This window comes from Protopterus annectens, chromosome 14.part0, assembly GCF_019279795.1.
Source record: "Protopterus annectens isolate FY-2018-M chromosome 14.part0, PAN1.0, whole genome shotgun sequence".
Taxonomy (NCBI): Eukaryota; Metazoa; Chordata; order Ceratodontiformes; family Protopteridae; genus Protopterus; species Protopterus annectens.
The window spans coordinates 883,795,203-883,819,353 of record NC_056748.1 but is presented as its reverse complement, the minus strand read 5'-3'; the positions used below and the strand labels follow the sequence as shown (position 1 = coordinate 883,819,353).

The 24,151-nt window shown below is 38.4% G+C and overlaps 1 protein-coding gene across 1 annotated transcript in view; it reads left to right on the top strand.

Annotated features, from left to right (window-relative positions):
* Positions 1-24,151, top strand: part of PDE6C (phosphodiesterase 6C) — a 537,951-nt gene that overhangs the window by 313,107 nt on the left and 200,693 nt on the right. The window contains exon 15 of the mRNA XM_044055635.1: positions 5,770-5,857. Coding sequence (XP_043911570.1) covers positions 5,770-5,857 — 88 coding nt within the window. The remainder of the gene's footprint in view (positions 1-5,769; positions 5,858-24,151) is intronic.

Below are 24,151 nucleotides of genomic sequence, written 5' to 3'. Positions count from 1 at the left end.
TTCTTCCACTCCTCCCTGACTCGGGCTACCACTGGGCAAGGAGACACATGCTGCCATTTTCATTAATATAACAACCTACTGTCAGCATTCTCTCCTTTAGATAATGTACAATGCCACAAGAGACACGTGCTGCCATTCTGATGAATACAACAACCTACTGTCAGCATTCTCTCCTTTAGATAATGTACAATGCCACAAGAGACACGTGCTGCCATTCTGATGAATACAACAACCTACTGTCAGCATTCCCTCCTTTGGGTAATGTACAATGCCACAAGAGACATGTGCTGAAATTCTGATGAATACAACAACCTACTGTCAGCATTCTCTCCTTTAGGTAATGTACAATACCACAAGAGACACGTGCTGCCATTCTGATGAATACAACAACCTACTGTCAGCATTCTCTCCTTTAGGTAATGTACAATGCCACAAGAGACACATGCTGCCATTCTGATGAATACAACAACTTACTGTCAGCATTCTCTCCTTTAGGTAATGTACAATGCCACAAGAGACACATGCTGCCATTCTGATGAATACAACAACCTACTGTCAGCATTCTCTCCTTTAGGTAATGTACAATGCCACAAGAGACACGTGCTGCCATTCTGATGAATACAACAACCTACTGTCAGCATTCCCTCCTTTAGGTAATGTACAATGCCACAAGAGACACATGCTGATATTCTGATGAATACAACAACCTACTGTCAGCATTCCCTCCTTTAGGTAATGTACAATGCCACAAGAGACACATGTTGCCATTCTGATGAATACAACAACCTACTGTCAGCATTCCCTCCTTTAGGTAATGTACAATGCCACAAGAGACATGTGCTGCCATTTTGATGAATACAACAACCTACTGTCAGCATTCCCTCCTTTGGGTAATGTACAATGCCACAGGAGATAGACACTAACATTTTCATAAATAGAGTAATCTACTGCCCGCATTCCCTCCTTGGGGTAATGTGCAATGCCACAGGAAATGCGTGCTGTCATTGTCATTAATACAACAACCTGCTGTCAGAATTCCCTCCTTGGTGTAATGCACTATCCCATGGGAGACATGTGCAGTCATTTTCATTAATACAACAACCTGCTGCCAGATTTCCCTCCTTGGGGTAATGCACAATGCCACAGGACATGTGCTACCATTTTCATTAATACAACAAACTACTGTCAGCATTCCCTCCTTGAGATAATGTACAATGCCACAGGAAACATGTGCTGTCATTGTCATTAATACAACAATCTACTGTCAGCATTCCCTCTGTGGGGTAATGTACAATGCCACAGGAACACATGCTTGACTTTCTTTCAACACAGTTTATTGTCAGTCTTTTCTACTTGAGACAACTACATGCCTATAATACACTATTCTGGCCTTTCTGCTAACATAACTTGGTGGGTGGCACATTGGTGCAACGGTTAACATTGTTGCCTCACAGCAAGAGGTTCTCTGGTGCAATTCTCAGCTAGGGATCCATCTGTACAGAGTATGTATGTCCTCCCTGCAGTTGTGTGGGTTTCGTCCACGTGCTCCAGTTTCCTCACACATTCCAAATACATGTGTCTGGAGCATTTCCTCCTGGGCTTCTGCTGAATATAGGCTCTCTCCTAGTCAGACTTTCCCGGTCAACAAATAGGTTCATAGGTAGGTATTAGGCTATCAGCCCACGGGCCTAAGTAAGCCTAGCCAACTAGCTAGCATTGCTTATGCCATCCAAGAAAGTTAATTTCCTGTGCCCCTGTTGAGCAGACCCACAGAATTGATACCCGGGGTGTATTTCCTATTTCCCATTCACTCATCAACATTTTTCTTGAAGAGTGCTAATGAGGAACTTTGCTTGACATAGATGGGTAGCTTGCTCCATGGTATAGGAAGTCTCTGGGACAGAAATGTATTCCTCCAGCATGTCCTGTTTATTCTGGTGACAAATTTTAGGTCCCTAGAGCATGTAGCTCAGAGGCAATGGGATTTATTAAGGTGTAGCATGTCCAACAGCTCTGGGTTTAGCATAGCTTTATATGTTAGGCAGAGATCTTTTAGGAGTAGGCAATATGCTAAGAGTAAAGTTGGAGTTTTTTGAGACAGTCAGTGTAGGGTATCTGTTTGAGGCCAGTAATCCTCTTTGTGAGGTACTTCTGTGGCCTTTCCAGCTGCTGCAGATGTCTTGTGAAGTGAATTCCAAAAGGGGTGTTGTACTCTATAATAGGTCTAATGAGTGCCAAGGAGAGGGGAACAATGACCTTTTTTTTCCTGGATGAGAACCCTTTTGTGATGAGGTGTGCCACATTGAAGGATTTTCTGACTACTGTGGCGATGTGATTATCAAAGGAGAGACTACTGTCCACCTGGGTCCCAAGGTCTCTTATCACACATTTGGCATTAAGTAGACTGGGTTTATGTGGTAGTTCATGGGTACAGAGTTTTTACCAAAGGGGATGACAATGCACTTTTTGGCACTGAGCTTGAGGCCATGCCTCTGACACCAGGCATCTGTCTCAGTGAGGCTCTTCTGTATGATGTCTGCATCATTTGGGGACTCGACTATGGTTCTTAGTTTGCAGTCATCTGCGAACTTCATTAGCCAGAGGCCTTCTGTGTTAGCCTGTACTTCAGAGAAGTAAATAGCAAACAGGAGAGGTTCCAGGACTGAACACTGTGGTATACACTTGTCACTGGTTTGAAATCAGATTTGGAGTCTGCAACTTTTACAGTGTGGGTTCTGTCAGTGAGCCAGTTGGCAACCCATCTTGTCACATAGGGATTTATACCTAGTTTAGTGAGTTAGTTTAGCTATAATTCCAGAATGGGGGATGGTATCGAAAGCCTTGGCAAGATCAAGATAGGCTGTGTGAACCACCTTACCCTCGTCTACAGCTTTGGTGACTGCCTCAAATATGTCAATCAGGTTCAGAAGGCATGATCTGCCTTTCACAAACCCGAACTGTGTGGGGTCCAGAGTTTGGAGGTTACCAATGTCTTTGTTTATGAGTTCCATGATGATAAATTCCATGGCCTTGCAGACCAGGCTTGTCAGGCTAATAGGGAGCTAGTTCCCAAGATCAACGGTGGCTTCCCTTTGTGTAGTGGGATAACAGCTGCTGTGCACCATTCAGTGGGCACAAAGCTTGATGTGAGACTATGATTGCACATGCTGCTTAGGTGGGGAGCAAGTTCGTCCTGAAGTTCATGTAAAATGCAGCCTGGGATGTTGCCCAGTCTCATGGATGCTGTGTTTTTGGTTTTAGAGAGTGGAGCTTTTACCTGCATAGATGTGATTACAGGGACACTTCTTTCTTCCTGTATAGATATGGGCCCTTTAGAGGGTGAGAGGTGGGTAAAGTTAGCAATATCAGTTGGTTCTGTAATTTTCATGCCATTGTGCTGTAACTCAGAGCAGATCTGGGTGTTGCCATTGAGATTCTTGACATAGCTATAGAATGCTTTGTGGTTGCCCTTAGAATCAGTGGCAATTTTGTTTTCATAGCTAGCTTTGGAGGATCTTATAAGGGATCTCAGCTTCTTACTGAGGCTGACCAGGCAGCTCCTCCACTCATGGGATTTTACTCTCTTTTGCAACAGTTTCTTCCTTTTGTTGTAGAGTTTGTTTATGGCCGGGGAACCACCAGATTTGCTTCCTTTTTTTGGAGGATAGCATCTTAGGTCTGTTTGGGATAGCATGCTCCATGCACTCGTGCAAGTGTTTATAGAGTGCATTTGTATAGGATTCAGCAGTTGTAACTGTACTGTCCATCAGCATGGGTGTCATGAAGTTCACCACTTCTGTCTTAAGAAGCATGAAGTTGGCTTTGGAGAAATTTTTTACCATGGTTTCCTTAATGGTGGGTGGGGACAGGATGCGGATATCTAGGGTGATTAGCTTATTGTCTGATCTGACCAATGAGGAGTTGATTTCAGGTGTGGAACACCAGTCACTCATGTTGGTAATGACTAGGTTTATGATATTGTTGCCCCTGGTGGGGGTGGGATAAGTTGATCCAGGGCATTGGAATTTATGAATGCCAGAAAGTGTTGAGTGAAGGAGTTGGTACATGAGTAGTTTTCCCAGTTAATGGTGGTGTAGTTGAAATCACCCATTATTAGGGTGTTTGGATGAACCCTAATATTTTCCAGTATATCAAGAAAAGATGAGTGTGAATCCTGGGGCATGGTGGGGGATCTATAGCAAGCTCCAATTTGGATTGCAGCTTTGCCCAGAGTTACTTGCACTTGGATAACCTTGGATGCATTATGCTGCACAACTAGCGTGGAGGTGTGGATATCCTTAATGAATATGGACACACCTCCACCTTTGGTGTTCTGGTCCAGGTTAGATGGCCGAAATGTGTGGTATGAGTTATAGCCTGGTAATGCAGGGGTGCTCTCTGGAGATTTGAACTAGGTCTCAGTCACTGCACAGATATTGATGTTCTCCATTTTAAGGAGTGCTTTGCGTGAGTACATTTTAAGATTTAGACTTCGAGCACTGAGTAGCATTGCACTCAGTTTTTGCTTGCCTGTTCCTGTTACGGGAATAATAAATAAAATAACTTGTTCTGTTTGTCAAGTGTGATTAACTTAATACAACTACTTTTTTGTCAAAGTTGATTAATCTATATGTCATAATTAGTTTTAATTTTCATATTAAACGGATTTCCCTAAAAGAGGTACTAATTTTGTATAGGCACATTATTTGCTAATACAACTGAAATGAATGTAGATGAAATTGTTTTTTTAAGTGTAAACTGTATTCTTTTGGCCTTAAATCAGCTATAGAAGGAAATTGTGTTGTCCATGCTTCTCACCAAGTTTTACTGATATTTTTTTCTGGACTCTGATCTAAAGAAGACCTGACAAAGTGCCGTTGCTTAGCTGTGGAGATTGCAGGATTTTTATCTGCATTTATTCTGCAGCCAGACCTGTATAACTCAGTGGAAGTAAATTGTAAAGTTTACTTTTTTTAATTATTTTATTTTATTACCTTTATATGGGTATGTACCAGCTGAAATACCTACACTTTAAATGAAATGTGTGGATTTGTTTCAATGCAGTGTTAGCTAAGGCACTCAATTCTTTATAAAATAACAGCAGAACCGAGGGTAGACTATATGAATGTTGTTACATATTTTTTTCCAATTTCTAAAATAATTTCTGCAACAATGAATTTGTGTGCATGGATATTTTTTTAGAGGAATACTACTCTGCTCTGTTTTGGGTAGAGTAATGGCAAAGCAAAAAAAGGTAAAACATATTAGTCACAGTTCAACAGTAAAAGTGGACATATGTTGAAATCAGTCTTTTGGCTTCCAGAACTACAGTTTAAGTATTAACTTGTTAGTTTGTTAGGTTACGTGATATATAAAAGTAAACCACTCAAAATGACTCTTACAAGCATAGGCATACAGACAAAGCACACACACTCACACACACACACACACACACACACACACACACACACACACACACACACACACACACACACACACACACACACACACGCACACACACACACACACACACACACACACACACACACACACACATACACACACGCACACACACACACACACACACACACACACGCACACACACACACATACACACACACACACACACACACACACACACAGTTCCATACACTCACACACTCATACCTGCACACATATACAAATGCATACATACACAACCACACTAACACTCTAATATACAGCCTCTTTATTCAGTAATGTTATTAAACTGATGTTTCTGTACCATAGGTCACAACACCCATTAGCAAAACTCCATGGCTCCTCTATCTTGGAAAGACATCACCTTGAATACAGCAAAACACTGCTTCAGGATGAGGTAAATAGCAGCTCGTAGTAATTAAAATCACAATACCACTACCCTGTATTTTTTTAGCCAGAAATCATTAAAAACAATAGAAAAAGAATGAAAAAGAAAGAGCTGTCACCATCATGGCAGAACGGAGATGTAAATTGTATTTAATTCAGTAGCAGTGTCAGCTAGCTATTTGCTTAAATGCAGTCAGTCCACTACAAGAAAATAATTTGTTGAAAGTCTTTTGATGAAAATGTTTTCCACTTCTCATGTAATGTTGAGCTAATTCTGATTGCAAGTCACTTCACCACAAGTTAGCATAATTCCAAAAATATATTCTGCAGTTTGCTTTGTTTTGCTTTGCTTATAATTGGTAACCAGGAAGGGCCTGCTAGACATAAATGAGAGGTTTTATGGCAATCTGGGAATTTTTATTTATTCTAGTAACCTGCTTTCAGACTTACTGTAAGCATGTGGATAAAGTTGTGTTCAGTTTCAAGTCAGTGACAGGTTTCTCTGTCTTTTAAAGTTTAAGATTATTATTATGATTTTTAAGAAAGGAAAACATGAAAATATTCAACAAGAAAATAGCAAACTATGAAACGTTGAAAATAAAATGCTAAAAATGGCATTTTTTCCTAGAGGTACATCCCCCTCAATGTGCTGGGCAGGGGTACTTCAACTTCTCCATAAAATACTTTAATCTGCAATGAAAAAAAATTGTCAACCCCATTGTTATCATTTTTCTACATCGGGTCAGTGTGTCAGGTCAGCCACTCTCCTACCTTCTTCGATAGTCATATCTGACTCTTACAAAGTCTTCATTCACACAATCTATCCGTCTCTTTGCTGGACCCATGCTAATGGTAGGAGGGATCTATGGTTTTCATATGGATCCTGGAGTATTATTACCTGTCAAGGTATCAGCATAGGTAAAGTTTACCTACTCTCACAATAGTATTTCTGATTATTCTTCTTATCTTGCAAAACATAATAATAACAATAATAATAATTATTTATTTTACATTTTTTGACCGGGTTAGTCCGACTGAGCTGAAATAGCCCTTTTTCAGCATAGGCCTGGGGAGAAAAGCTCCACTGTTTTACAATTCAAGTAAAGAAAGTATAAACAAAGCAATAATCAAATTATTAAATTATCTTCAAAAATACATATTATGGGTATAATAGAGGCTGTGCAACAATAATAATAATAATAATAATAATACAATTTGAGTAGCTGAGTAGTAATTCAGAGGTGGCGATATACAAATTGAATAGCTATAAAAAAGTGAACAGGAATTAGTCTATATGAAGGCAGCTGGAGAGAAAAAAGCAGCTAGGCAGAAATAGAGTCTTACAGAAGATAAGCCATGGACAGTTTTAGAACAGGATAAGCCATGGATAGTTTTAGAACAGGATAAGCCATGGACAGTTTTAGAACAGGATAAGCCATGGACAGTTTTAGAACAGGATAAGCCATGGACAGTTTTAGAATAGGCAGGTAGATTATGGGTGTGTTGAATGACAGGACCATTGACTTTTCAGTTATTCTTTTGTGGCTGTTTTGAATTGATTGAGTTGATTGAGTGACCTAATTGCCAATGGCAATATCTTCCAGGAAATGGCAGGATAGTAGCTATAAAGGTACAGCCAGTTTTACTCTCGGGATTATAGATTTGCAGTAGGTCCTGGTCTGAGCTACAGAGGGTCTGGGTGGGAGAATATAGGAAGATAGATTAGGATAGTAAGATGGTTGGTATAGGACAGAGTGAATAATCTGCAAATGGGCTAGAAGAAGCTGGTCAGGTAATTCCAGACAGTTTAAGTATTTTAGAGAGAGACAATGATGGGATTTGCAGGTTTGTTGGGCAGCGAATCTGACCACCTTGTTGTAGGTTGATTCTAGCTTAGCAAGGATTGAGGAGTTAAGCTTTGTTAGACTTTGGGAACTGTACAGTAGACTGGGAAGGAGGTAAGCATGTGAGAGAGTTACTTTAGCTTTGCTGGTAAGGAACTTTTTGTTTTGGTATAGAAGACAGAGTTTTTGGTGAGTCTTCCTAATGCAGTTACTTACATGCAAGTCGAACTTAAGTTGATCATCGATAATGACACCTAGAAGTTTTTCACTAACTTCTACGATGATAGGAGTTTTATTTAGAGATAGTATAAAGAAAGTGGGTTTGAGATAGTCATAGTTTTTGGGAATAAATAGTAAGAGCTTTGTTTTTTGGGGGTTTAGAATAAGCTAATTGTTAGAGAGCTAAGTTTCTGCTGAGTTAAAGGAAGCCTGAGTAGCTGAGATAAGATCAAAGGAATTGTCAGCGATGTTAATGACTGTAGAGTCATCCATGTATTGTACAAAGGATGAGAGAGGACAGGAAGTATAGAGCAGGTTAGTAAAGATATTGAAGAGTAATGGGCCAAGAATAGATCCTTGGGAGACTCCCATTCTGACTGGGAGGGGAGGGGAGAGAGCAGAAAGCCATCTCACTGACTGCTGTCAGTCAGAGACAATGCTAATAGACCAGCCAAAAGTAGACGTTTAGAAGTTAAGGTTGGTCGGTTTGTTCAGGAGAAGAAGGTGGAGGACCATATCAAAAGCCTTTGATAGGTCTAGGAATAAGCAAGAGACACGTTTCTTGTTATCTCTGGCAAAAGAAATAGTGTTAATGAAGGACAGGAGGGCAGTTGTGGTGCTATGTTTTGGGCAAAAGCCACACTGAGTGGGTATGAGCAAGTTTTCCTGTAGAAGGTATTGCATGACTTGATTGTGGATACATTTTTCTAATACTTTTGAGAGTGGTGAGAGAATAGCTATGGGTCTGAAGTTGGAGATTTCAGTGGAGTTACCTCCTTTATGTATAGGTAAGGTATGACATTCTTTCTAGATAGAGGGGACTTTGGATTCTGAGATGGAACGGTTTATCAGAATAGATACAGGGATAGCAAGCGAGTCAGCTGTTACATGAAGGGAATAAGCAGGAACATTGTCAGCAGATGTAGAACAGGGCTTTAGTTTAGTTACTAGAGATTTAATGTAGGGGAACAGTATTAGAGGTACTTAGAATAGGAGAAGATTCAGGGTAATTAGTAGTGTTAGTTGTGGAGCAGACAGAGTAACCATCTTTGAGATGGAGTTAATGAAGTAGGACTTGAAGATGTTAGCCGTTTCTTCTGGTGTCTTGGTAGGGCAGGGGTTAGGTGATGATGGGTTACCAAGATGCAATATTTGATTGATTTGAGTTCCAGAATTTTTGGGGTTAGATCTTTGTGCTATAGGGGGGTGTAATAAAAGTAATTTTGTCATTCTTGATGTGTTTTTTTGTCAGATTTCTGAGTTTTTTATATTTTTGCAGGTGAATGGAGAGTTTAGTTCTTACCCATAATTTCCACATTTTGTCTCCAGTTTTCATCATTGTGCAGGTAGGATCAGAGAGCCAAGGACAGATGTTTGATTTAACATGTACAGTGCATAGGGGTGCAAGCGAGTTAAGAAGGTTTAGAAAGGTTGATTTGAATGAATGCACTGTTTCATCTAGAGGGAGTTGGGTTAGGAAAGTTCAATTTATTCTGGAGAGGAGGGCATTAAAAGTCACAGGGCAGAGTTGGATAGTTTGTGTAAAGTTATATATCTATGTGGCCTAGAGAAGTAAGGGGTGAATCTAAGATTTTTACAGGGGAGTCATCACTTTCGGAGTCTAGCGAGGTAGATGGGTTATGGTATTTGAGAGGATCAGAGACTAATATCCAATCAATAACAGAGCTAGGGGTTGTGAGATTTGTTAATATTGGTAGGAGTAGAGATAAGTTATGTAAAGCCATGTAAATTAATGGATGAAGTTGAGTTTGGTGGGCAGAGAGTTAACTGGTTTACATTAACATCCCCCAAGAGAATAGTTTCATTAGGAATGTTTTGGGAGAAGTAGGAGAAAATATTTTCCAGTAGGGGAATGTTGTCCCCTGAAGGAATATATATAGCTGTAATGGTGATAGCGACATAATTATTAGGTTTAAAGTTTGCTGTTACAATTTAAGCTGGTGGGAAGGATGGGATAGGTTTGTCACATATCAATAATAATCTTCTTCTTCTTCTTTCGGCTTCTCCCGGTTAGGGGTCGCCACAGCGAATCACTTGTCCGCTCATGATTGGCAGTGGAGTTTTTACGGTGTCGAGTTGCCAGCCTGGCACCCAACCTTCCACAGAAGGCACACACATGCACACACTCACACCTAGGGTCAATTTAGAGTGTCCAATCCACCTACAGCATGTCTTTGGGATGTGGGAGGAAACTGGAGCACTCAGAGGAAACCCACGCGACCACAGGGAGGACATGCAGACTCCACACAGAAGGCACCCCAGCCAAGAATCGAACCAGAGAACATCTTGCTGTGAGGTGGCAACGCTAACCGCTGCACCACTGTGGCAATAATAATAATAATAATAAAACACATTCTGTAAATTCATTTTGCAAATTGTGAGTAAACTTACTATTGAAAAAAAAATGCATTTTCTAAATTCAACCAATAAGAAATTCTGTCATTTACTTATTTAAATAATATCTGCAAAATAAAACGTTGCTTACCTCTGTCCTGTACTAGCAGAACTTAATTCAATCCATTGTAATCTTCTGTTATTTTCTATGTTACCTCTTCATATGGTTAACACTCACCATACACTACCATACTGTGATCCAAAAACTCATTAATGTTTGATAAAGTTCTGTATTAATTGTTTAGCTCCAGTAACAACTGAAACATTTAACCACATTTCCAGTCCAGTTCAGATGCCAGACTTGTTTCTCGTGTTTTAACCTTCTGCAGGACAAATTGAAGCCATTCAAAGGGGGAGGTCCCCTAAAGCACTATACATAAAACACTAGAAAACAGAGTTGATGTACTATCTTTTGTCTTTATCTTTTATTGGACCAGCACAGGTCTGTATGTTTATACAATAAATGTATAGATGCAAAAGTCTAAAACCTCAGTTTATCCCCAAACAGCTGTCAGTGAAACCCTTCCAAGCTTCTCGGCTGCTCCAGGAGCAGCTCAGTTGCACACTGAGCTGTGTTGCTTTATTGATCAACCTTAGCCTACACAAAGTATAGGTTCCTCTTGTAGTCTCAGCACTACCAGCATAGTCTTGTCAAATTAACCCATTCCCTTCCCTAATAAAACATACAGTAAGAGCCTGTTATCATGAATGGGCAGTTTCCCATCATCTCTCTAGCCAGCCTGATAGACATGGGCATCCTGAGACAATGTAGCAATTGTCTCATGTATATACTGACAACCACTTACTCCTGAAATAAACAAATACTTTATGTGAGAGAACTTGAGGCAAGACTGTCATGTAAGGACAAATTCAATGCCAAACAGGTTGTCAGCACACACACACACACACACACACACACACACACACACACACACACACACACACACACACACACACACACACACACACACTCCCCACACTAAATAAGGACATGACACATAAACCCACATACCCACATATGGGGAGGTACTCACTAGTAACTTACCAAAAGATCAGAGGCCTCTCAAACGGAAACCACTTACACACAATAATGCAAAATACAACAACAACACATAATAACACACATACCACTGTCTCAACAAATAAGCCCATAAGGTGTAACACCACAAAACCTAATGTATTGGCCATAGATGACTCCATTGTGAGACACACTGATGTCCCCCTCACCAACCTGGATAAGGAGTGGGTTAGGGTTAGCTGCCTGTCAGGTGTCAGAATCTGTCAAGTTACTCAAGCACTCAAGTCACTCATCTACAAGTACTGGCATGACTCCATCATAGTCCATGCGGGGGGTGATTGATTTGAGACATACCTCACTGGATTATATGAAGAGTGACATGACTGAGCTCTCAGATTATGTCTCACATGCAGGTATAAGCCTAGCCTTAAGCAGCATTCTACCTTCTCTGAGGATGATGCCACAATACAAACAAAAAAATCATTGACCTTAACAATTGGCTTAGCTTCTAGTGTCAGTCCAAGGGGACCTAATATCTGTCAGCCTGGGAAGAAATGGTTGACAGGCCACACTGCTTTGCCAGAGGTGGTCTGCAGCTGTCTCCTGTAGGCATTCAGATAATGGCAAAGGCATTAGCCACCCCTGTTGTACCTTTTTTAGGCAAAGTCAAAATAACAAACCTCCCAACATAACAAAATCCTCTCTATCTAAACTCAAGCTACTGCTGCTTAATGCTAGGAATTTAAAGAAACTGCACTCCCTGGAAGAACTCCTCAATTTGCAAGATGCTGGCATCTGTGCTACATCAAGACATGGTGCAAAGGCACAGAAACACCTTGACCATGCAGGGCTACAATGCCTTCCATACATTCAGACCACAGACCACAAATTGAATGTGAAAGGACCAAAGCACAAAGAGTATCCATCGTCATTAAGGATAAGTACACCTCAAGACTGGTCAAACAGTATGACTCTCTTGAGCTACTCCATGTCCAATTAACTATTGGCAAAGCCCCATACCACATCATAGCTAGCTATAGGTCCCCCACCATGAAAAAGGAAAAGCATACTGCATACCTGGACTTACTCATGGATGATTTTAATTATCCTACCATCAACTGGAAAAAATACAAGACCACAAACATGCTGGCTCAGAGGTTATTGGACATTGTCAAGGCAAATGCTTTGGAACAGCTAGTGAGCACACCCACAAGAGGCTCAAATGTCCTGGACATAGTACTCACTAACATGGGAGAGCATTTTACACACACCCCCCATGTGATGTCCTCCCTGGTAAGACTGGACCATAAATCATTTTCATTCAATGTAATTATAAGACCAGCTACCCAATCAAGCTCAAAAATGCTTAAGAATGTTTCAAAGAAAAATGACCTTCTTCTAAGTGATGGTATAAGAAGTTTCAAAGCCCCTTCAAATGCATATAACATGGATTCCTATGCAGAGGTGTGCACCAATGCCCTGTATAGCCACTTAAGCAGCTGTATAAAATCATCTGTAGCTGACCAGATTAAAAACAGTACTTTCTGAAAAAAAGCCACCTGGTAAATCCGTAGTATAAACAGGCTACACAACAAGAGAAAGAATTAATGTGCAAGAAAAAGAGGGAACTGTCTCAGCAGAGGAAGAAATTCCTCTCTAGCTTAAACAAGCAAATTAGAGATCTTGTCAAGTCCTCCAAAGCTAATTATGAAGCAAAAAATTGCCACCCTAGCTAAGGATAATCACAAGGCATTCTTTAACTGCATCTGAAATCAAAAAGGGAATACCCAGCTATGCAGTGAACTGGTTGTGGATGGCACCACCCTTACTCAAGTGGAGGTAATAGCCAACCTGATAGCTTACAGATTTTGAGCAAACTTCACCTCCCTGTCCCCGCCAGCCATCCCCCAAAGTATACTTGCCACCATTCCTCAACCTATTATCAGAAAAGAGCAGGTCATCTCAGTACTCTCCAAGGCTAAAAACATGGCATCAATGGAACCAGACAACATACCAGGTTGCCTTTTAAATAACTTAAAGCATGATCTAGCAGACCCACTTGCATCCCTGTTTAACCACAGCCTGTGAACTGGCTATGTTCCGGAGGAATGGAGGACAGCAGCAGTAATCCCTCTGCACAAAGGGGGACCATCGACTGACCCTGGGAATTATAGGCCCATAAGTTTGACTAGCCTCATCTGCAAAGCCATGGAAAGAATCATTATGGACCTTTTTAACAAGGACATAGGTAATCACCAAACTCTGGACCCAACCCAGTTCACATTCATTAAAGGTAGATCATGCCTGTTAAACATGGTTGACTTTGTCGAGAAAGTCACCAAGGCCCTGGATGAGGGAAATAAAGTGCATACTAGCTATCTTGACCTAGCCAAGGCATTTGACACAATCTCTCACTCAGGTATTATACAGAAACTCTCCCAGATGGGAATTAACCACTGCATTACCAGATGGGTAGCCAACTGGCTCACCAACAAGACACATACTGTCAAAGTGGGTGATTTCCCCTCTAGCCAAAGAACAGTCAACAGCGGCATACCACAGGGTTCTTTGTTGGGCCTTTTAATGTTTAGAATGCATTTCTCAGAAGTCCAGGCAAAGTTAGATGGCATGTGGCTGACCAAGTTTGCTGATGATTGCAAATTGGGAGTAATCACTGAGCCCCCCAACAATGTTAATATACTACAGACAGGGTTAACACAGACAAATGATTGGTGCCAAATCCATGGATTAAAGATAAATGGAAAAAAGGCATTATTTTTCCCTTTGGGAAAGCTGACATCCCTGCTAATTACATTATAAACACCCCCTCCCAAGTGTAGACCCACTGGTACATGATCTAGGTACTCTGGCTGATAGCAATCTGAAGTTTGACCACCACATATCCAAAGTAGTAAGGAAATCCTTCTGTGTGGCACATCATTTAAGTAAAGGCATTTCATCTATATCTAAGGATATTATAGTTCCATTATACTCATCCCTCATGAGACCAATAATTGAGTACAATGCTCCCCTTTGCATGTATCTCACCAGACACCTGAAAAACTGGGCAGACCACAGAGGTTTCTCACCAAGAAATGACAAGGTATACAAGACAAGTCTTACCCATAAAGTCTGAAAGCCTTGTGACTGTATTTTATCTCCTACAGGTTATTAAGGGGTGACCTGTGCCTGGCCTACAGGGCAGTCTCTGAACCAGCCATGATGGAAATGCTACACATTCATAAATCAAACTGCAGGAGGTTCACTTACTCCAGGGATCTTAGCCAAGCCTCTGACATGAACAGGTCATGCTGGAGAGAAATACATTTCCCAGAATCAGCCACTTGTCTGGAACATGCTTCCAATTCACATGGAACAGAGACCTTCCTTGACTCTCTTTAAAAGCAACCTAGCTCAATAGATGGATTTTGGGAAATTCACTCCTGGAGTGGTGCCCATGTCCCTCCTAGACAGAGGAAGTCAGTATTAACTACCACAGACCTTTACCTCTGCAAACTTCAGTCACATAACCATCACCATTTGGGGCAACTTGAGATAAATATGGCTAGGCTTGTAAGGGCTCTAGGGCTGTTAGGCTAGTAACCCCCCATGAACCTATGAACATCACTTCATTATTCCAATGTTATTGTATGTGTATGTGTTTTAAGTGGAGCAGCACAACATTTTTTTTTCCAAAACACTATCCACTTTGTGTTCATTAACTATAGCATTACAACTCATAATGTATTACCCTGTAAAAGCCATAAATAGGGAAACGTTTTTTTTTTTCAGAGTTAATAGACTTCTTAGTACCATCCACTAAATATTTACTGTCCTCACCATAAGTTACCCTGGCCTTCCATCCTGCTATATCCTAGTATTAGTTCCAAAGTCTAATACATCACTGTCCAGCATTCATCCTTCGCTACTAATGGATTCAGTTTGCAGTTAATTGTATTCATTTTATACTGCTTAGTAATTGCACATCAGGAACTCTGAGTACTGAGTAACTATTTACAAGTGTCATTTATCAAATCAATAAAAAAAATCAAACAGAGCAAAATATTATTACTATTATTATTATTATTTATTTATTTGTTTATTTATGTATTTATTTTTACACATATATTTTCAAAATGATTCTTATGTATTAGCCCATACTGAGTAACAGAATATAGAAAGAAGACTTTTTCAAATGGAGTTAAGTATGGGGCTGTGCTGTATGTCTTTTTTAAGAAATGTTTTAAATGTGTTACTCACGTCTGAAAACAACACATACTCTTTATAGTAATAGGCTGCTCCCTATCCAATATCTAAACATAAAATAAAGAATACACAAAATTAATTTTTCTATTTTATCCCACATTTACCTATTCATATAGATAACCTACTTTTCAAAAACTCTAACATATATCACTATTTAGTTTTAAAAAACGAAATCTCAAATATTGATCATATCATGATTCTTAAAATGTTAAATATTTGCCTCAGCAACAAGTGAACCATTTAACCTCTTAGTACTATTGCCGAGATGTGGATAAAATCCCTGAGTGGCTTAAACTCAGTGGATGTTTCCCCACACTAACAGAACAACTTCTGATAGCACCCTTCTGCCCTGTGCCGGTGTAGTTTTATGTGTTATACACCGTTTTCCTCTTTTCACCATTCCTCTATTCACACTGCTAACACTGCTGTTTTTGATCAATAGCTCTGTAAATACTTGTCTGTTTTATCCGATTTCATCATAATATATTTCTTTACTACTACTTTTTTACTTGTTTTTACAAATACATGTTGAACATCTTAAACTAAAGAACCAAACCACACAAGCGTACTAAAAATGTAATCAAAAAAACAAACAAAAAAAACACTCCATAGATATCACAAAACACTTTAATAAATAACCATAACCAAGTACCAACAACCTTAAGAAACCCTTAAAGGCATAATACATAAATACAATAAATATCAATAAATATCAATTAATCTTTATAAAGTACACAAGTTGTACATACTGAATTACAAAATAAACATAATCAAACACATCTAAGATGAAATACATTCAGATTAATCCCTAAAATCCAAAAAACTCTACAATAACTTAAAATACTTCAAGAAACTTTGAAAACCAGATTTAATTATATTCGCAAAATTGCTGCATTGAATCCATAATTCATAAACTTTCTGCCCCTGCTTTTAAAATGCATCCAATGGAAACCAAATCATTTATACCACATTGCACTGCAGCATTTAAAAGCAGCTTCCAGTGTAGCTCCCTTTATTCCAATAATAACCCCCAGTCCCTGCCTCTAATATGGCGAGAAACCTTTTCCAGGACAGAAAAGGAAAATTTTCTGAAATCATCACACTGAACAGAATGCTTATATAAAGCATTAGAATTCTTCTTGCAAATAGCATAAATGTGCTGATACATCCTGGTTTTCAAGGGGCCCTCTGTCTTCCCAATATAAAATGCAATATAAACTACACCTCTAGTGTTGCAATCATAACCATCCCTAAGGGAAATTAATTTTGAGTATCCAGGAACAGAAAAATGGGCAGCACAAAAAATGTACCTACACTGTTTGCAAGATTTCATAACCAAATTTCTTGTGAAAATCCCATCTTTAACATTATCTTTTTCCAAAATAGCTTTCAAATTCCTACTATTCTTAAATACATCTGTGAATTGAAGACAACATTGATCTCCCAGTACCACAGCACCAAATTGGCAAAGATGGGTGCAAATGCTGCCCCCATTGCAACACCTTTAAGTTCCTTAAAATATTCACCTTCATAACAGACAAGTTATTTGTTAACACCGTTTCCATATATTGATATACAATGTCTATTTCACCTTTGTCTAAACTGGTGCCAATGACCATTGCTTCTAAATGCCATTCCAACCCTACATTGTGAGGTATCACCAAAATAAATCTTTGATATCAACAGTTAAAAAAAAGCATCAGGTAGAAAACAAGTTTGAGCTAAAACCTCTAAAAAGTACCATGAATCTCTTAAAAGATGTTCCTTATCCACCGAGAATGTTTTCAATTTGACATCAACATATTTTGCTAAAGGTTTTGTCTTGGAACCCACTGGGGCTACTATAGGTCTCAATGGAGGGGACTAAAATGGATTTGTGTGTTTTCGATATGCCAGACATTGCCAGAATTCTAGGATTCCTTGCTCTAAAATAATCCATTAATTTAACAGGGAAATCATAAGAAAGACTCATATCCTGCATGCAATTTCAATAACATGGTATGCAATACTAACTTCATTGAGTGAGTCTTATGAAAAAATGTCCTCATTAGTTAGATAGGCCAACGTTTTTGAAGAATATATGTGGCAATCCATAATAACTACCCCCTCCCCGCCCTTCTCAAGCTTCATTGTTGTCAGATTTCTATAACTACTTAGTGAATCCAATACTTTGTTTTCATTGATGGTGAGGTTGTAAAACATGTTTTTTTTTTTCTTTTAAACAATTCCCTAATGTCTTTCTCACACAGCTTCTCAAAATGGGCAACCAGTGGTGATAAAGGCAGATTGTAGGTACTTCTCCTTCTTAAACCCATGTCAGCTTCAGTTGTAGGAATAAAGTACACTCAAAGTTTAATTTCCTTACAAGCAGCTACATTTCTAGTAAAACATCAACAATATTTGAATAACTGCCAGGAACATATTTGAAACCCTTCTGAAAAAGTGAACCAAACTCAGGTGTAATGTCTTTATGGGAATAATTATAAAGTTTGAAGCCACCAAATTCAACAACAGTACCCGAAGTGTGATTACAGGGTGTCAATATTAATTCTGTCTATAATATTGCCTTTAACCATAGTTGTCCCTCTGGTGTTTCCATGTCATCTCAGTGAATGGTGGTTCAAAACTAGTCTCTTGTTCCTTTGCTTTCTTCTCTTCCAGTCTCCTTGACCCCTTCGTCCACTAAAAATCCTCAGAAATGACTTCAGTTGAATCACCATGGTTGTTAGCTAAGCCATACCTCTCAAGTGTACCTCATTACGAGGAACGTACCTCATTTGGGGTCTTAAAAAGTTCATGTTCCTCAAAGTTCCACATTGAAAGAGTCTGTCACACATTCAGTGTTAGGAATTTTTTTACGTGAAATCCATGGTAAATAGAAATTAATTAGATTAATTCATTAAAGGATCTTCTTTATGAGTAAAACCAGCATATTTTAACCCTCCTATGACCTTCCTAGTTGAAGTTGTTAGTAAGTCATTAGTATGTGTTCCACATTTTGCCCATTTGTTCCACATTATGAAGGCGAGTGTTCCTCATTTTGGAGATGGAAGGTTGAGAGCTATGAATTATGTTGCTTTTGTGCTCCATACTTCATTCACAACTGAGGATGTGGTTACGCTATCTTATTCTTATAGACAGTCTCATTCCTGAGAATTTTCTTCTGCTTTCTTTTAAATATAGTACCATAATCGTCTACTCTTTTTTCAAATGATTAGAGAATGACTAATCATTTTTAATTGCCCCATTCAAATCTTCACTTCATGCCGCAAGAGAGTTTATTTGCCGAAGGTTATCGCACACTCTATGGAGGGACATTTTTATGTTTTTTTGATTATGTTTTACATCTTCAACAGTATTGATTATGATTGACTTTGACAGTGAATAAACCTGCTATTGAAAATTAATAAGAAGAATAAATACATTTAAATCCAACCAGTAAGAAACTCTGTCTCTTACTTATTTAAATACTCTATGCAAAATTAAACATTAGCTTAAATCGGTCCCATACTAACAGAGCTTAACTCAGTCCATTGCAATCTTCTATTATTTTCCATGTGTTATACCTGTTCAAATGCTAAACAATTAAAAAAAACACTACCATAATTTGATCTATTTACTCATTAATGTTAGACCAAACCTTGTATTTGTTACCCCCCCCCCCAAAAAAAACTTAAATTGCTAGACAAGCTTAACACCTAAAAAAAGGCTGATACAAAAACCCTCTACTGCATAAGGGAAGGCTCAGTGTTAAATTTCTATCTTCTTACAAACATTTTTATTCTCAGAATACCCTAGTCCAAATGTTTGTGTGAAATTGTCCAGTCTATCCATTAATTTTGTCCTGGAATAGCATGCATTTCCCAATGTCTTCTTCATTTGATGTGATACTTTTCTTCTAGTTATTCCTTACTATTTCTGAGTCATTTACATGATATAATCCAGCAGTCATTTTACCTTTTTTGCTCAACCCGCATTTGATTCCTCTCCTCAGGTAGTTCTCTCATCGTCTCTAATGCTTCACATATATCAGATATCAGCATTTTGCATTCCCAAAAAAGTCAGTATAGTGAGAAACTGGAGTCTTAATTTAATTTTTCTCTGTCTACACTCCTGCATCACATCTAATAATATGCCTGAGAGTTATTATGTTCCATAAACACAGGGAACATTCACCAAGGTTAACACAGTAGCCACAGTATTTGTTCTTGTTCAAGAATTCAGTCAGAATTAGCCTTACCATGCCAAACTTAGCCTCAGTCTCTGGCAATGGCAAATGTCTTACCTACATAATACTCAAACAATCTCTCACAAAGCCAATCAGCTCTGCACGCTTGTTTATCACATAGCCTAAGAAGTTTACTTCTCCTCCTTCTAAGACCCCATACAGCCTCATATTCCACTTTTACACCTTATTTTCCATTTCTATTTTATCACATTTCTTCCTTCTGCCTCCCTGTTCATCTTGCCTCATCTTGAATCTCATATTTGTAGCCTGGCAAAATGTACTCTTTTGAAATGGTCACTGAAATTCTGCACCTTATCAAGTATGGCCATCCATTGTCACTTCATGTAAACATGAAACAAACCAGCCAAATTTATGAACCGTTTGTGTGGCTCGTAGTTGGTAAGTACTTGGATAACATTCCATTACAACACTTTTTTAACTCTTTACCATTAGGATGTGGCATGTGATGTTGGTCCCTTTCCAAATCTCAAGAAACTTCTCCTTAAATATCCCATATCCAATATGCAATCCATATGTTTCACTACTCATGAGGTTACACTTTTGCTCATCAGCTTATCCAAAACTGCATTAAACATACCAATTTTACTTAGGATTAAAGTGGTTTAATATCCCTCTCTAAATAAAGCAGCCAAAAAAAGGTAAGCAGCATCAAAGCGCATTGCATTTGCTGTTGATTTACTGTTTCTTTTCTGTTTCATTTGTTTTCAGTAGACAGTACTTCCTGCCATTGATTTTGTCAAAATAATGGTCTGCAAAAAATGAACACCAAGGTTTATTTGGAGTCTTAATGGTTACAGTTCAGCAGGCATTTAACTTATATAATTTCTACCTTATGAGCAAACTAAGTTATTAGCACATTGCTGCATGCATACGTATGACTTGGGTCAGGGTTTAACTGTCAATGAAGTCACACTTTTGCTAGATCCTATTAAATTAAATTCATCTCCATATGCTAAACTAGTATTTCTTGGTAGGACGAAGCAATTCTAAATACCTGATATCCAAGATTTCTTGCAGCTGTCAATAAGGCATACTGCTTTTATCCACTTAGATTTAGTTTCAAAGATATGACAAGGCTCAAAAGTAAGTATATTCTTAAAGTAGATGGTTAAATATAAGAACCTTCTTGAAGTTGCCTTACTATCTGGCATCTTGCTTTGGCAGAAGACTTAGTGGCTCATGACATGTTTAAAACCAGAAGGCAGTGATATGTACAGACTTAATCATGATTCTGATGACACCATGTTACTGAAAGGAGCAGGAAGTGTCTGGTTAGAGTTGTGTGACTATTCAATGCCACATACCTGTTGAAATAGGAGGAGACAAATCTTAATGCATGAATACATTTTAAACATTTTATGCTAATGAGGTGTCCCCAATTTCTAAATGTCCCCAGTTTTAATAGCGTTATTTGATTTTTGCATCCAGATGTTGAATGATATGATGTAAGTGATGATCAATAACTTTTTTTGTCTAACTTCTTTTTGATCCTCAGTGTAAAAAGACACAGAAAATGAAGAATTAAATAGCATTATAGATTTATAGGAGGATAGGAATCTGTGTTTTCTGGTGAAATTTGGAAACAGACATACCAGAGGAAAGTGAGTAGTAAAGTGCCACATAACAACTATGCACAATAACAAAAATGAAATAAATGAATAATGTCTTTTGACCAATGCATATTAGGCATTATTCCCCAACCATTCTGATCTCCATAGTTGGAGAGATGCATAAAGATAAAGATGAAGACAAAATAATACTGTATATGTTGTAAAATGCTTTGCATCTGTACTTTGTTTTGTTGCTAGGTATCATTTTTCAATGTAACAATTAAAGTACAGCTTAATTCAGATTTTGATGCGCACACATACAAGCCGAGATCAATGAAATAGAGCCTCCTAGGTAACCTGTTATGACGTTTTGTCCCTAACAACCTCAGACATTGAAATAATGAATAACAAATATACGTATCTTATAAGGGCACAATGTTCTCATTCGGGGAGTGGTCTGTCACTTGTTAGCATCTTGTACTGCTCTTTAGGGTGAGGAGTAGGCTGTGCAGCCTAGCCTGTTTTTCTTCACTCAAGTGTGAGGATGTTACATTATTTGAGAATATATTTGCCAAGATCAGACAAACATTTCCCATGGTACACCAATGATGCATTTTAGAAGCTCTTGTGTAGGCAAACCAGAATTCAGAAGGACTTTGTTAATGGTGACTTTGATAATGTAATGGAAATGATTTCAAAGACTTCATGTATATGAGTAACCAAATACATCAAGGAACCAGGACCGTCTTTACTGCCAAAGTTCCATCTTTGAGCTAATGATTAGTCCCCTCTCCATGAAGCTGTCTGGATGAACCAGTCAGGAAAATTGTAAAGTTACTAAAAATGTGGCTTACATACAAATACATTTCTGTTTAACATTTTCTGACCTATTTGATTTTAGCCAGTCTGTTTTCAGATCAAGACTAAGGGTGGTTACTGATCTTCTTATGGAAAGAGACCAACAGTTAAATTCTATTTTGGTCCGCCTTCATCTTTCCATGGCATTTCATGTTGTGAACCATGGAATCTTCTGCTTTTAAGAATGATCAGTGGGACAATAAGTCATGGTGCAAGAAGGTTAATAAAGCCGCATGGGAGGTTATCAACATAGACATATTCCCTGCCATTTAGCTTCAGTAGGAAATGCTGATCACTTCTGTCAACTGGAATGTGAAGAAAGGGAAAGCAATTGTTTAGTAGTTATTTGGGTTTGTAAAGGAGATATTAATCACCATGCTGACTGTGATTATGAGGTGTGTTCTAAAATTACTTGCTATAGTTTTCTAGGGTTGTCGCCAACACAACTAGTATCTGCTCCTGCCAAATAAATCACTAATGCCCTTCTATAACTATTCTGTTATATTGCTGTATATACTGTTTTTTGTTTTATGAATAAACTGACATTTGCTACATAGCTTTCAGTATAAGTTTCAATATATTTCATCCCCCTTCTGTTTTATAATGCTTCAGAATCAATCATTTTCTGCCATGGCAAGTTTGTCAGCAAAATGAAAGACAAGAAGTAAAAGTATTGCTTGTGACTGACAGTACCTCCTGCCCTCTTACCATGTAACAAAGGTTTTATTTCAACATGTCCATTCTAAATGAAAAGCAATAGGTATACATACATACATACATACATATATACATACATACAAGCACACAAATATTTCAAGCATGGGGAATAATGCTCTTCTAGTCTGCAAATATACCAGAACAGTTGTTCCCATAATAAGTGTCCAGACTGTTCTTAAAATATCTGAATTAGTGCTTGTTTTAACATAATTTGGTAGTCTATTCCATGCATCAGCCACTCTCTCAGAAAACCAGTTAGTACACTTCTCATTCTTATAGAATCTTCCAGATAGGTTGTCTGATGATTCTCTACTAATACTGATAACGCCAAACATTCCCAGGGGTAGTTGTCACTAAATGCTATATATACAGCTGAATAAGGTCTCCTGTTGAATATCTGCATGAGGCACTGTACAAGTTCAGATATTTTATTCTTTCATAATAACTTAATTCATGGATGCCCTTGGTATATTTCCACTATGCTCTTTTTCAGTCTACTCATGTTTATTTTCTTATTAGGTTTCTACATTTTTGGGTACAACATTTTACATTTTACTAACACTTCTGCACGCACTCTGGTCAGTATTTCAAAAATGTACATTCAAACACATCCTACTATGATTCCTGGGAAAGAGGAGGGGAATAAATATATATGATAAATTATTAATCAGACAAAAATAATAACTTAATTTCCTTTATAAGCCGCATAACATTGACAGCATTAACAAGTACACTGAAACCTGCATGTAGAATATTTCTAGTCTAGATAAGACAACTGTTTTAGTGAACGTCCTTGGTTTACTTACATTCATTGGTTGCTATTCTTTAAAGACAAATTCTGGGGAAGAATACCATTACACACCTTTCCTTTTTGTGTGTGTGAGGTGGGCGACAATTGTCACACAGCATTTATAATTTAGAAAATCAGTTCCAGAAACCAAGTGCAAAGTATCTTTGTATGTGCATGCTGTGGGGGGGGGGGGGGGAAGCTTTGTAAAGCCTTTATTTTTATTTATAAGTTGTCTAAAACAGATTGTGTATACTGTGCTACTCTCCGTGATACATTGGAAAATACTAACACAACGATACAGCATATAGGTGTTGGATACGTTTTATATTTTACTAAAACTTATGCATACGCAATGTACACTAATACACAGATATACAT